Raw genomic sequence first — 13,133 nt, forward strand, 5'->3', positions numbered from 1 at the left:
TGGAGATATTCCAGAACCTCTGTGTGAAAAACGCCAATCACTTGTTTTTAAAATTTTAAAAGTTTAATAGTAATAAAATGGTTATAAAAATAGTAATACAATCAGAATAATAATAATTTGGACAATTTGAATTAGGACAATATGAGACAATAGAAACAGAGTTACAGACGTCCGGGTACCTTTTACTGGGCAGCACGAGCCCAAAAAAGGACCCACGTTAACAAAGGATTAACCCTTAAAAGCAATAGCCTGTTGCATATTCATACACTTCATACATGATGCATAAATTCCATTCAAACACAGGATTCTGTCTGGTCATCATCAACTTCTTCCTTCAAATCCTAACAGCGCCTTCGAGGCGGGAAGAAATTAGTTTCTTCTGATAAGAGGGCAATAAATTCTTTTCCTCTAAAAGATTCAGGTGTCCTGTGGCTGTTATCTTGCTGGAAGTCCTTTCTTTAAAAATGCATCCTACACAGCATCGTTTATATTTTAACAATTTTTAGAACCTAAAACTATATTTAACACAGTACTTAAGAGAATTAATACAGCATTACTTTATAACACAACACATATAATATTAATTTCAATATTTGTGAAAAGCCAATCATAAAATGCATGCATTTTTCACACTCTGGACACGACCCTGTGCTGTGTGCTCTGGGATGGCCCCGCTTGGAAAGGAAGGTGGGCCCGGATGACCCTCTGTGCTCTTTTCCAACCCGAACCATGCTGTCATTCTGTGATTCCATGTGCCTGACAGTGCTGTCCAAACGCTCCCTGAGCGCCGTCCGCCCTGCCCGGCGCTCAGCCGAGCCGCACCGAGCTCCTCGGGCCGCGGGCAGCCCGGGACAGCCAGGGCAGCGCCCGCGGAACCTTGGTGCGGCGGAACCTTGGTGCTGCGGCGCGGGGCCCGCGCGGGGCGGGGCCGGGCTGGGGCGGACCGCGCGGGGCCGGGGCGGGAGCTGAGGCGGGACCGGGGCCGGGAGCGGGGCCGGGGCCGGGAACTGGAACTGAACCGGGATCGGGAGCGGGATCTGAGCCGGGAGCTGAGCCGGGAGCGGCCCCGCGGGCCCGGCCAGGCCGACATGTACGCGGGGCTGCAGGAGCTGGGAGTGGCCAACGGCGAGGATCTCAAGGAGACCCTCACGAACTGCACGGAGCCGCTGAAGGCCATCGAGCAGTTCCAGGTGCGTTAGGGGCCGTCTGGGGCCGGGCTGAGCGGGGACAGGGAGCACGGCACGGTCCGCAGTGCTGGCCGGGCTTTTCCTGGCTTTGTTTGTTATCCCGAGTGCCGCTGTCAGTGCCTCTGGCCGTGTTGCAGACGGAGAACGGGGTGCTGCTGCCCTCGCTGCAGTATGCCCTGCCCTTCCTGGACCTGCACGGCACCCCCCGGCTCGAGTTCCACCAGTCCGTGTTCGATGAGCTGCGGGAGAAGCTGCTGGAGAGAGTCTCGGCCATCGCTTTGGAGGGGAAGGTCGAGGAGAGGTTTGTCAGCAGTGACTTCTCTAAAGGTTCCTCAGGGACTGAGCTCCAGTGGCTTTGAGGTGGCCACTTTGTTCCTTTACTGCTGCATTGTACCTAGTGTGGTGTTTTTTCCATGATTTCAGATACAAGAAGCTGGAAGATCTCCTAGAGAAGAGCTTTTCCCTGGTCAAGATGCCCTCGATACAGCCCGTGGTCATGTGTGTCATGAAGCACTTGCCCAAGGTGGGAGCACTGCACTGCTTGGCCTGGTGTGATGTGGTGTGTCACTGGTGTGATATCCCTGGTGTGGTGTGTCACTGGTGTGTCACTGGTGTGATATCCCTGGTGTGGTGTGTCACTGGTGTGTCACTGGTGTGATATCCCTGGTGTCACATCTCTGGTGTGCCTCTGGCAGGTGGGCTCTGCTCCCTCTGCACCTTCTGCAAGTGTGTTGTTCACTGTCAGGGACTGACTGAGGATTCAGTACATTCTTGTGTCTGCTAATACCTCAGTGGACTAATTCAAAAAGATTTTCACATTTTCATAATCAGACTAGACTATTTCTCTATTTCTTTCAATCCATGCATCTTCCTAAAAAGCCAAGTTTGCTGATAGGTGAATTTTTCCACAGCTGTTTTACAAATCTCTGACAAGTGGAAGGCAAGACTTGAAGAGTGCAATTAAAAGTAGGCAGGAGGGAGAATCAGATCTCAGAATCAGTGAAATAAAAATCTCTAGGAGTGTCCTTTCTAGAAGCATCATGTTGCACTCAAGGTAATGGAATCAAAACACTGTTGGAACTTCAGTAATTTATTGATATTGGAAATATCACCTTAAATGTCAGCACTGGAGATTTAAAGTAGATATTTTTTCTTCCTTGAAAGAATTAATGGTTTGTGATTTGGTTGTTGAAGTCTCTTAAGGCTGCTCTGCTGCTACACCAGGTGGGTGTATGTCCAGACTGCCTGAGGTGGGGATCAGGGCATGGAGAGAATTGTCCTGCTCTGCTCTGTGCTGGGGCTGCTTGGGCACAAGATAAAAAACATCTAAAGCTGTTGGAAAATGTTAAAAGGATGGGGAAGGGTCTGGAGGGGCCGTGAGGAGCAGCTGAGGGCTCTGGGGTTGCTCAGCTGGAGCAGAGTGAGGGCAGAGCTCCCCGGGGCTGCAGCTCCTCCCAAGGGGCAGCTCCCATCTCTGCTCTGGGCCAGGGACAGGAGCCAGGGCACGGCTGGGGCTGGGCCAGGGCAGCTCAGGCTGAGCTCAGGGCAAGGCTCTGCCCCCAGAGGGTGCTGGCACTGCCCAGGCTGCCCAGGGAATGGGCACGGCCCCGAGGCTGCCAGAGCTCCAGGTGATCCCTGTGGGTCCCTCCAGCTCAGGACATTCTGTGATTCCATGAGATCAGCCAGGGATGAGCTGAATTATCCATCATCCATGCTGCAGCTGGTTGTGGCACAGGCCAATTGTGCAGGCAACCACTCCCCAGGAACCTGAGCTGAAAATGTGGATATTTCCTCAAATCAGAAGCACTGTGCTCTCCTGGCTTTTTATTTCATGCTTCACTGTGCAGCCTTTCAGAATCAATCAGTTTGCAAACGCCAGGGGGATAAAAAGGAGCTCACATGGATTTCTCAAGTACAGAACAACCTCAGTTTCCTTTTCCTTTGGTTTGTGGGAGACAGGGCCTGGACTGGATGATCCTGGTGGGCCCCTCCAGCTCAGGACATTCTGTGATTCCATGATTTGAATGGTTACAGTGGCAGGCAGGTGAGGAGCTGCTCACTGTGTAACTGCTCTGGGCATTGCAGGTCCCTGAGAAGAAGCTGAAGCTGGTGATGGCTGATAAGGACCTGTACAAGGCCTGTGCTGTGGAGGTGAAGAGACAGATCTGGCAGGACAACCAGGCTCTCTTTGGGGATGAGGTGTCACCCCTGCTGAAGCAGTACATCCTGGAGAAGGAGAACATTCTCTTCAGCAATGATATTTCCTTCTTGCAAAATTTCTTCAGTCCGTCTCCCAAAACGAGACGCCAGGGAGAGGTAAGGACAAGGAAACCCTCACAGTGTGTGTGAGGGGAATTTATCAGCTTTCAGTCAACCATCACATAACCTGGGCTGCTTTCTTCTCCCCACCTTCACTGCTGAAGTTGTTTAGCTGAACAAACTCTTTGCAACAAACACCAGGCCATTTTCTCCTACACATCTTGATGAAAACAGCAGGAATTATTTTAGTTGTTGTGTAATAAAAGATTAATGTTCTAAGCTGATTATGCACTTCAAAAAAAGAAAGGGCAGATTTTTTTCTCTGTTTGTCAGTCTGGTTTTAATTCACTTCAGCTGTTCTTAAGGCTGAACATGTCTTATCACATCAGTTTGAGTATGCTGATATGTTAAATTTGCTTTCTTGGGAACTTTTTTAGTGGACATAGCTTAACTGAAGTTGCTTTTTTATTTTAAAAGATGTAGAAAGTTGTAGTTAATTGGCATCCAGAAAAGTTGAATTAAATTAAGGCAGGATAAAGCTTTAATTTCAGAGAGGGCAGCACATTTATTACATGAGAGGTTGTTTCGACCTGTTTTGTTTTCAAAATCATTTGGTGTAAGTGCCCTGGTGTAATTTACTCCAGGTTTGCACTGCAGAGCAGGACACTCAGCACCACACCTCCTCTTGGTCACTCCCTGAGGGGATGGGGGGAGAATCAGAAGGATAGAAAAAAGAAACCAGTGGCTGAGACAAAACCAGGTTATGGGTGTTGAAGATTTGGTGAATGTCTCAAACAAATGCTCCTGGAAATCTTGGTGTAAACAGTTCCTCTTCAGGACCTCATGTCCCTGCTTGTGTTTCAATCTTGGTAAATCACATCAGATAATTAATTCACATTTGTGTGTGTGTAGAATGAGAGCACCTCGTGGTGCTGAGCCCTCGTTTCCCCTGAGCTCAGGTGGTGCAGAAGCTGACCCAGATGATTGGCAAGAACGTGAAGCTCTATGACATGGTGCTGCAGTTCCTCAGGACGCTCTTCCTGCGCACCAGGAACGTCCACTACTGCACGCTCAGGGCTGAGCTCCTCATGTCCCTGCACGACCTGGAGATCAGTGAGATCTGCACTGTTGATCCCTGCCACAAGGTACCTGTCACATGGGGGTATTTGTGGAGAATTTACTGGAAAAAGCCCAAAGAAGATGAGTCCTTTCTGTAAAGAGAGTTCAGACCTTGAATCTAAACATCATCTTGCATTCCTTAGACCTTTGGGTGAAAACTTCATCTTGGTTAACCAGCACTTTGCTTTCATTTCATAATCCATGCATCATTCAAATTTAGGGTGCTTTGGAAGTGTTAACAGCAATGTCTAATCTGACATCTATTCTATGTGGATGCTGCAAAACTAAAAAACATCAGCTGGCCCCAGGTTCTTACTCCAGGCTTCCCTCCCAGTTGTGGATTTGCTCTATCTGTCAGTAAACTGTGTTTGTAACAGTAAATACATTGAATATTGAATGAAAACATGAACCATGAATGAAAACATGAAAAAACGATTCAAATATTGGGAAGTGACAGATGTGATAATGTCACAGCAGCATCTTGTTACTGGCCCCTTGTTCATGGTAGCATCACTCTGACCTGGAACAAGGCCTTTTCTCTGAAGTAGTTGTTAAGTTTTACATGTATTCTGCTTAAAAAATAGTTCAGTAATACAGCTCTAAAGCAGGAACACCTCCACTGTGAATAGTCCTTTATTTAGTGAGTGGGAGTGGTGTTGCAATGGCCAAAATAAACCACATTTTTGCTTCTAAGTGATGCTGCTTCTTTCTCAGTCTCCTCCTTGTGTAAATCCACAGGTGTGCAGGGCAGTGGTGGATTTAATAAATGCCTGCTCTTTAATTGCCAGGGAAGTGAGAAAATGACCCCAGGTTAACTTCCCTGGGCATTCCCAACCTGCTTTTGGGCTGTTGGCCTTTCTGACTTCTGTGTTTGTCACCACTGTGGTACTGTGCCTAGGTGCACTAATGAAGCATCTCAACTGCAGATATTTTGAGGTCATTCTGAGCCTGTTTTCTCTGGCATCATGTGTTCTGTTGCTGTTTGATGAGTTCCTAAAGCTCCCTCCATTTTGCAGTTCACCTGGTGCCTCGACGCCTGCATTCGGGAGAAGTTCGTGGATAACAAGAGAGCTCGGGAATTGCAAGGATTCCTGGATGGGGTGAAGAAAGGACAAGAACAAGTGTTGGGGTAAGGCACTTGGGCTGTTCATTGGGAACCTGAAATTGGCTTCCTGGCACTCATAACATCTGACAGGTGTTAATTCTTCCCTGAAGCCAGCAAATCTCCAGCAGCCCCTCTGTGCACTTACAGAGTCACAGCCAAGCACATCGTGGTGGCAGAGCTTGCACTGCTTCACTTGCCACCCTTGAGTCTCCCCTGTGGCCTCATAACAAAATTCATTAGTCTTTCTTAAGGAGTCAGAATAACTTAATATGAATGACTTGTCTGGCTTTAAACCTAGAGAAAATGGGCTGGTGATGTTTGTCAGTTGAAGTATTTCATTAGCTTCAAATGAAAACCTTGCTGTGATCTGGTACACTTACATTTCTGGAAGGTTGCCCTCTTAGTATTTTATTTAGCTGGTACTTTCAGATTTGTCCATTTGTATTTAAAACTACTTAAGAATTCACTTTTACTTGTTGTTTTTCAAAAGCCTCTGAGACCTTTCTGTCCTCAGCACTCTAGAGATGGTTAAAACCTGCCAGCTCAAAGAGCTGGGACCACCAGAGCCCCAGTACCTGTGGGCTTTCTCCCAGCAGACCTTCAGCTGGCTGTGGGGGATTTTGTGCTTGATCTCAGTGCAGAAGACTTTCAGCAGTTGTTATTTCTGCTCTTTCATATTGAAACCACCATGAATGTTATTTTTTACAAGGCAGGACAAGGTTCATCAGGTGCACACAGCTGGGTTTGGACCTGTACAATAGGGTGGTTGGCTATGTATGATAAGTGTTTGGTTTTTATTTCTTCTCAGGGACTTATCAATGATCCTGTGTGATCCCTTTGCCATTAACACCTTAGCCTTGAGCACCATAAGGCACCTGCAGGACCTGGTTGGGCAGGACACCTTACCCAGGGTAAGCGTTGCAGCTTGTGTAGCTAACCTGGACTATGCTCCAGGCTGACTGACAGCCATCAGGGAAGGACTGGCACCATCCAAGGCTCATTAAGTTCCCAAATGTGGCAGTTGGAACAAGGGAAACATGACTGCTGTCCATTTGCAGCTCCTGCTGCAGAGCTCTGCAGGAGCTCTTTGGACGTTTTGGCACTCTCCAGACTGACCACGAATTCTTTGCATGGCTCATTCTGCCTGGCAGCTGTGCAAATACAGAATAATGTGTAGAATCTGTGCCTCCCTGCTTTGTCCCTCCATCAGTCTGTCTGACAGCAGCACCTTCCTCCTGCCATGGTGAATGCCATGGGTTTGTTTGCACAGCTCTGGTCTGGTGGCTGAGATAAAACACAGCTCCTGCAAGTGGAGTTGGAGTCTGCAGGAGGTGCCAAAGGGTTAAAGAAGGGCACCCTGACAGGTGTCTGAACAATGGGAGCCACTTGCTGTTTTATCCCTGAGCTATTAAATGTTCTTGCATGGAGCAACTTCCTTGTGACAGTTTAAGACTGAAAGTCGTTTGGGTTTCGGGACACAAACAATCCATTCTTACACACCCTTTCTCCTCCTTTCTTCTGCTGAGGTGACTTGGTTTATGCTCTCACACATTACATTTTATTGCACTAATTGGGCTGGACACATTTTAAAAAGATGTTCTCAGATGACTGCAAACTTCCTGGTGCATTATAAATTTACAAACCCTCCCCAAACCCTGAGGTGTGGCAGTTATTTGATGCCCATTTGAGGATCAGTTTTCAATTAACTTGAACTGAATGCCTTTAGCAGTGTTGGACAAAACTGCTAATCCAGAACAGCTTTGAATATAAACCACTTCTTCCAAATAAATATCTCATGTGAAAATTAAAATAGCTGTTTTTCTTCTCCCCTTAAAATTGGAGGAAAGCCCGGATCTGCTGCTGCTCCTTAGGATGCTGTCTTTGGGACAGGGGGCCTGGGACATGATTGACAGCCAAGTCTTCAAGGAACCAAAAATGGTGAGCCCTTTTGATGTTAAGAATTTAACACAATTAATCAAATTTAGACTTGTTTATTATTTTATTGCATTCCTGATTAAACATTTGTTCTCCAAATGTCTCATCAGAGCTTTCTTGACAAAAACAGTGGTCAGAGAGCAGCTGTTCTGGACATGCTGGGAGCTTCCATTACCTTTTTATTTCCATGGGTGCCTAGTCCTTACTGTTCTAAAATCAGCCTGTACCTCTGTTAAATACTCCACTGGTTTCTCATTGCTCTCTCATTTTTTCTGGAGTCTTGCATACAACTGATGGGTTTGTAGAACACATCTTGCATGAGGAAAGCAGGATTTCCAGGACTATCTCAAACTCTGGTAGCAGTTCAGAAACTTTTCATTGACAAGAAAAATGGTTTTTTCCCCTCCCAGCTCTCTGTTACAGCAGTTTAATGTAGTGCCCCATTGAGCTGTAATCTTTCCATGCTTTGGAAATCCTTTCCCAGTGTTACAGGAATCCCTGGTGTGGCTCAGCTGAGGGCAGGAAGGCCAACCCTGCTGTTGCACAGCAGGGCTGTTCCTCTGGAGGAATTTGCTGTTTCTCTTCTGAACTATAAAGCAGTAAATGTTTTATAAACACCTGGGGGCACATTTGAAGTCTCTAAAATGCATCCACTCCTGGCTGCTAGGATGTTTAAATTCACGCAGGGAGGGTGTGCATAGCACTGGGACTAGCAGTGAGAGGGACAAGTAATTCTGAAGGTGGTGCTGTCATTTGTGCTCTCTTATGAACCTATAAGGGAAAATGCTCCGTTTCTTTCCAAAGGGAGTCTCTCAATCAGTCTTTAAAATCTGATTTATTTGTGCTTTTGTTACCTCAAATAAGCTGGGCCACGCTGGGAGTCAGTGATTGTTGATATCAGCAGTTTGATGTCATCCTGAACACATCCCATGCCTGCAGCAGGGCTGGGAGGGGCCTCTCAGGAGAAATGCAACACAATTGTCCAAAGAAAGGGTTTGAGCAGGAGTGTTTCTGTAGTGAGATGAAGCAGAGTTTTCCTAATTACCATGGAATGTGTGGAAGTGAATTATTCAGGAATTTTGACTGGAATTGGATGTCTGTCAGCTGGTTTTCCTCACTGTAGGATGAGGCTCCTCACACTGCCTTGCTTTTGTCACAGCGCTTCAGGACCATCAGGTGGCATGAAGTGACTGATAATGGCTTTGTTCTCTTCCCTCTGTCCTTCCCTCCCTCCAAGGAAGCCGAGCTGATCACCAGGTTCCTGCCCCTGCTGATGTCCTTTGTGGTGGATGACCACACCTTCACAGTGGATCAGAAGCTGCCCTCGGAGGAGAAGGGACCAATCCCCTACCCCAGCGCCATTCCCGAGGCTTTCACCAAGTACGTGCCTGGCCCCACCCTCTGCAGGCTCTGGCTCCAAGGCAGCAGGAGCCAGCCAGACCTGGCAGGGAAAACTGCCTGTGCTAAAGGCAGGGCTTCCTGGGGTGAGATTCAGTGCTAATCCATCGAGTTTGAACTTTAACAAAACAGGTTTCCCTTGTGCTCCCTCAAATACAATTTATCTACATAAATAATGGTCCTATAACGGACTATTCTGTCATTGAATATGAGACTTTCTGGTGTTTCTGTTCAGCTTCCCAGGCACTGAATGCTGAGTTTGGGGTGATATTTGGGTGCAGCTGGATGAGTGCCCATGTTGAAGAGCACTATTGGAAATCATAAAGTTGGCATTTTTGGCACCCACACTCTGTCTGTTGATAACCTGTCACTCCAGGGACATCAAAAGGATAATGAAAACCTCTCTTTGCTCTTTTTTGTTCAGATCTTCTGATTTCTAGCACAATTCTTGTCTGTGTGCCAGAATCTGGATACTGGGTCCTGGTAGTTGTGCTCTCCTCTATCACAGTGTTATGTTTGACTTTTGGGAGACTGAAACATTATTGGATTTTGTAGAATTTTTGAGTATTTGGGCTTCTTCTAAAGGCCATTTTGAGCAGCACTTTAATCAGGAAGACATTATAAATGTTGACAGTTAAATGCAGCTGTTTGCTGAATGTTCAGTTTTTCTGGAGTGTGGTAGTGAACACAGGGATGATCCATCTGCTCCCTCACTGAATAGCTGCTCTTCAGTGGGTTTGGAATTAGCCACTGCTGTACCTGCTTGATAGCCATCCCACAAGTACTTTAAGCCTCTTAAAAATTAAAAAAAAAAATTGCTTTATTGATGAATAAACTTTGCTTGTGCCATAACAGGTTCCTGCAGGAGAACAGGATAGCTTGTGAGATTGGGCTGTATTACATCCTTCACATCACCAAACAGAGGAACAAGAATGCTTTTCTGAGGCTCCTGCCAGCACTAGGTAAGTTTTTGTCTCGTCTTCTGTTTGCCTTGTACTGGACACTCAGGAGGCCACTGAACCTGGAGTGACAGGGATGTCAGACCAGGGACAGGGTGTTCTTCTGCCTTTGGCTCTTCTGGTGACTTAGTTGTGAGTCCCTGCAGGAGTGTTTGGGTTCTGCAATTTTCTGCTGATGTGAGAGTTTGGGGGCAGTGCTGAGGTCAGTGGTTCCTTTCATCAAGGCCTCCATTAACAATGAGATCAGTTGAGAGCTATTTGGAATCAATCTGAAAAATAGCAGAGCAGGTGCCCCAATTCTGCTGCTGCCCACAGTGACTGCAGGTGGCCAGAAGTTGCTGGGACTTGACTTTGTGTGGTGGAAAAATTAGTAACAAAATAAGTAACAAAATAGGGCTGAACACAGCCTTAATTTTTCCACCGGTATTATCTTGTTCACTGACTCCTCTGGGATGAGTTGCAGGAGAGCTCTGGAGCAATCTGCTCCTAATCTTTTATGTCTGAAGGATCAAAGCCACCTGCTTGGGCTGCCTGTTAGCAAAGGAAATGAGAAAAAATGACTGAAAGGAAGTAGACTTACATTAGATATTGGGGAGGAATTGTTCCCTGGCAGGGTGGGCAGGCCCTGGCACAGGGTGCCCAGAGCAGCTGTGGCTGCCCCTGGATCCCTGGCAGTGCCCAAGGCCAGGCTGGGCAGGGCTTGGAGCAGCCTGGGACAGTGGGAGGTGTCCCTGCCATGGCAGGGGTGGCACTGGATGGGCTTTAAGATCCTTTCCAACCCAAACCATTCCATGATGAAACCTCACTGCAGGGATTTCATCAGGAACAGGAGCTGTGTGGACAGGTGTTGGCACATCCTTGTTAGTCTGTGTCTCTTTCCTTTCCATGTTTGATAGTTGAGACATTCAGTGACTTGGCCTTCAGTGACATTTTCCTGCACCTGCTCACTGGTAACCTCACCCTTCTCAGTGATGAGTTTGCACTTGAGGAGTTTTGCACCAGTCTCTTTGATGGCTTCTTCCTCACTGCCTGCTCCAGGTAAAGCAGATTGTTCTCACTGGAGAGAGGGAGTTCACAGAATGCCTGACAGAGTTTTACTGCTCTAAGCAATAGTTTAATAGTTCATCCAGTTCTTCACTAGCAGTGGAAATATCAGCCTGATGCTGTTTTCCTTTAAGGAAAGGTGAATGTTTTGGGATGAAGTTTTTGTCAGCCAAATGGATATGTCTTGACTGTGAATTATTTCATTCATTATCCTTAAGGTGGAGTTGCAAAGGAGAATATCCTTCAGGCTTTGCAGTAGCTCTGGCTGTGTAGAGTTACTGCAAAGAGCTGAAGTTATCAGCAGCACACAAAAATCTGTTGTTACTTCTGGTCCCTCACTCTGGTTTAGCTGGTGGCCTGCAGACAAGTTCAGCCTCCAGAAAGCTTCTCTAAAAGTGGCTGAAATTCCTGCTGGAGCACAGCAGCATCTGCTGCTGCTTCTGCTGCTTCCTCCACACACTCTGTGCTTAAAATCTCCCCCTCCCTCCTCATGGTTGTGCAGGTAATCCACTGCTGTTGAACAGTGCCTTGAATCCTTGAAGGTCTAAGGCAGTGTTAGTGCTTACACTAAGATAGCTCCTTCCAGGAGCTCCAGTTCTCAGGGGTTTTGGATAATTATAACAAAGCCTGTGGTGGGGGGAATTATTCTGTTGCTCCGGCTTCCTTGTTCTCAAGATGTTTGTTTGTCTTGGTTACTGTGCTTTCAATTGGCTCTTGCAGGAAGGAGAATGTGCACAGACATGTGCTCAGGCTGCTGCTGCATCTGCATCATAAAGTGGCCCCAGCCAAGCTGGAGTCTCTCCAGAAAGCTTTGGAGCCCACCAAGCAGGTAGGAGGGGAAGCAGGAGAAAGGGAATTCTGATTGCAAGTGAAAGCAGCTGCCTTTCCAGAAACTGTTTAATGGAACACAAGCTCTGCTTTCCAAGGCTACCAAGCTGTGGCCTAATTAATTACCTTGTGGCTCCTCCTCCTGTGTTGGTTTGTGTTAAACACACAGGCTGAAGCACACTTGGTGCTCTGGCTGGAATGGAGTGTGACTGTGCTGTTTGCCTGTCCCTGGTTCTTTCCTGCAGAGTGGGGAAGCTGTGAAGGAGCTTTACAACCAGCTCAGTGAGAAGCTGGAGCTGCGCAAGCCCAGCCCGGCTGAAGTGACTGAGACTCCCTCCATGGAGCTGCCCCTGCCCACCGTGCCCACCCCAGCCTCACGCTGAGCTGGGCTGCAGGGCAGGCCTGAGGGGAGAGGAGCTGAGCCTCTGCTGCCTTCTGAGTGGCTCTGCCCACGGGGTGGAGACAAAAACAAAGCCACTGAAGCTCCTTCAGGATTCGCTGCAGTTCACCCAGCTCACTGGCTCTGGCTGGTTAGAAAACTGTATGCAGTGCATTGCAAGGTTTACTTTTCTTAAACATAGCTGAGTGTCTTCTTGTAGATCCACTTGAAATCTGACTGTACATTTTTAAAAGAAAAAGAAGAAAATGCATATTTTTAAGCTTAGCATCCTGTGTCTTTAAGCTCTGCTCAGTGATTGTGGAGCCCTGGTGTGGCTGAGCAGGTGCTGTGGGCTCTTGAGGCTGATCAAGGCCTTGGTCTGCCCCTCGGGGTCTCTGGACAAGATGCTCAAGAGGAGGATGACTCAGAGGAGATGAGCTCCACTGAAAGCAGTTCCTGTCTGAGGTTCCAGCTCATGTGGTACATGGTAAGATGTGCTGCACTCTCATAAGTGTCCAGTGCTGCCACCAATCTGAGCAGCAGTCAGCAGCCTCTTCTCAGATGGGCTTCCACAAAGAGAGCCAGAAATGGAACTCTCCCCTTTCCTCCCAGCTTTCCTCCAAAGGAGTAGCTTGAAGTGAGTCCTGGAGCCAATTACAAAGAGCAAGGCTGGGATGTTCCTCAGTGACAGCAGGGCTTGGGTGTAGGTGCAGTGATATTTAGTTTGTGAAAAAATAGAATCACAGAAATTTCCTGTGTTGGAAGGGACCTTTCAGATCATCCAGTGCCACCCCTGCCATGGCAGGGACACCTCCCACTGTCCCAGGTGCTCCCAGCCCTGCCCAGCCTGGCCTTGGGCACTGCCAGGGATCCAGGGGCAGCCACAGCTGCTCTGGGCACCCTGTGCCAGGGCCTGCCCA

At 47.6% G+C, this 13,133-nt stretch overlaps 1 protein-coding gene across 1 annotated transcript; it reads left to right on the forward strand.

Moving 5' to 3' along the window:
- Window positions 1–960: 960 nt before the first annotated feature.
- Window positions 961–12,493, forward strand: NELFB (negative elongation factor complex member B). The gene is made up of 13 exons (XM_059486471.1): window positions 961–1,190; window positions 1,325–1,488; window positions 1,611–1,710; window positions 3,273–3,503; window positions 4,406–4,591; window positions 5,582–5,694; window positions 6,479–6,581; window positions 7,513–7,608; window positions 8,843–8,985; window positions 9,859–9,965; window positions 10,859–11,000; window positions 11,727–11,835; window positions 12,080–12,493. The coding sequence occupies exons 1-13, from the start codon at window positions 1,089–1,091 to the stop codon at window positions 12,215–12,217; spliced, it is 1,734 nt and encodes a 577-aa protein (XP_059342454.1). The 5' UTR covers window positions 961–1,088; the 3' UTR covers window positions 12,218–12,493.
- The last annotated feature ends 640 nt before the right edge of the window (window positions 12,494–13,133 follow it).

This window comes from Ammospiza nelsoni, chromosome 20 (assembly GCF_027579445.1).
Source record: "Ammospiza nelsoni isolate bAmmNel1 chromosome 20, bAmmNel1.pri, whole genome shotgun sequence".
NCBI lineage: Eukaryota > Metazoa > Chordata > Aves > Passeriformes > Passerellidae > Ammospiza > Ammospiza nelsoni.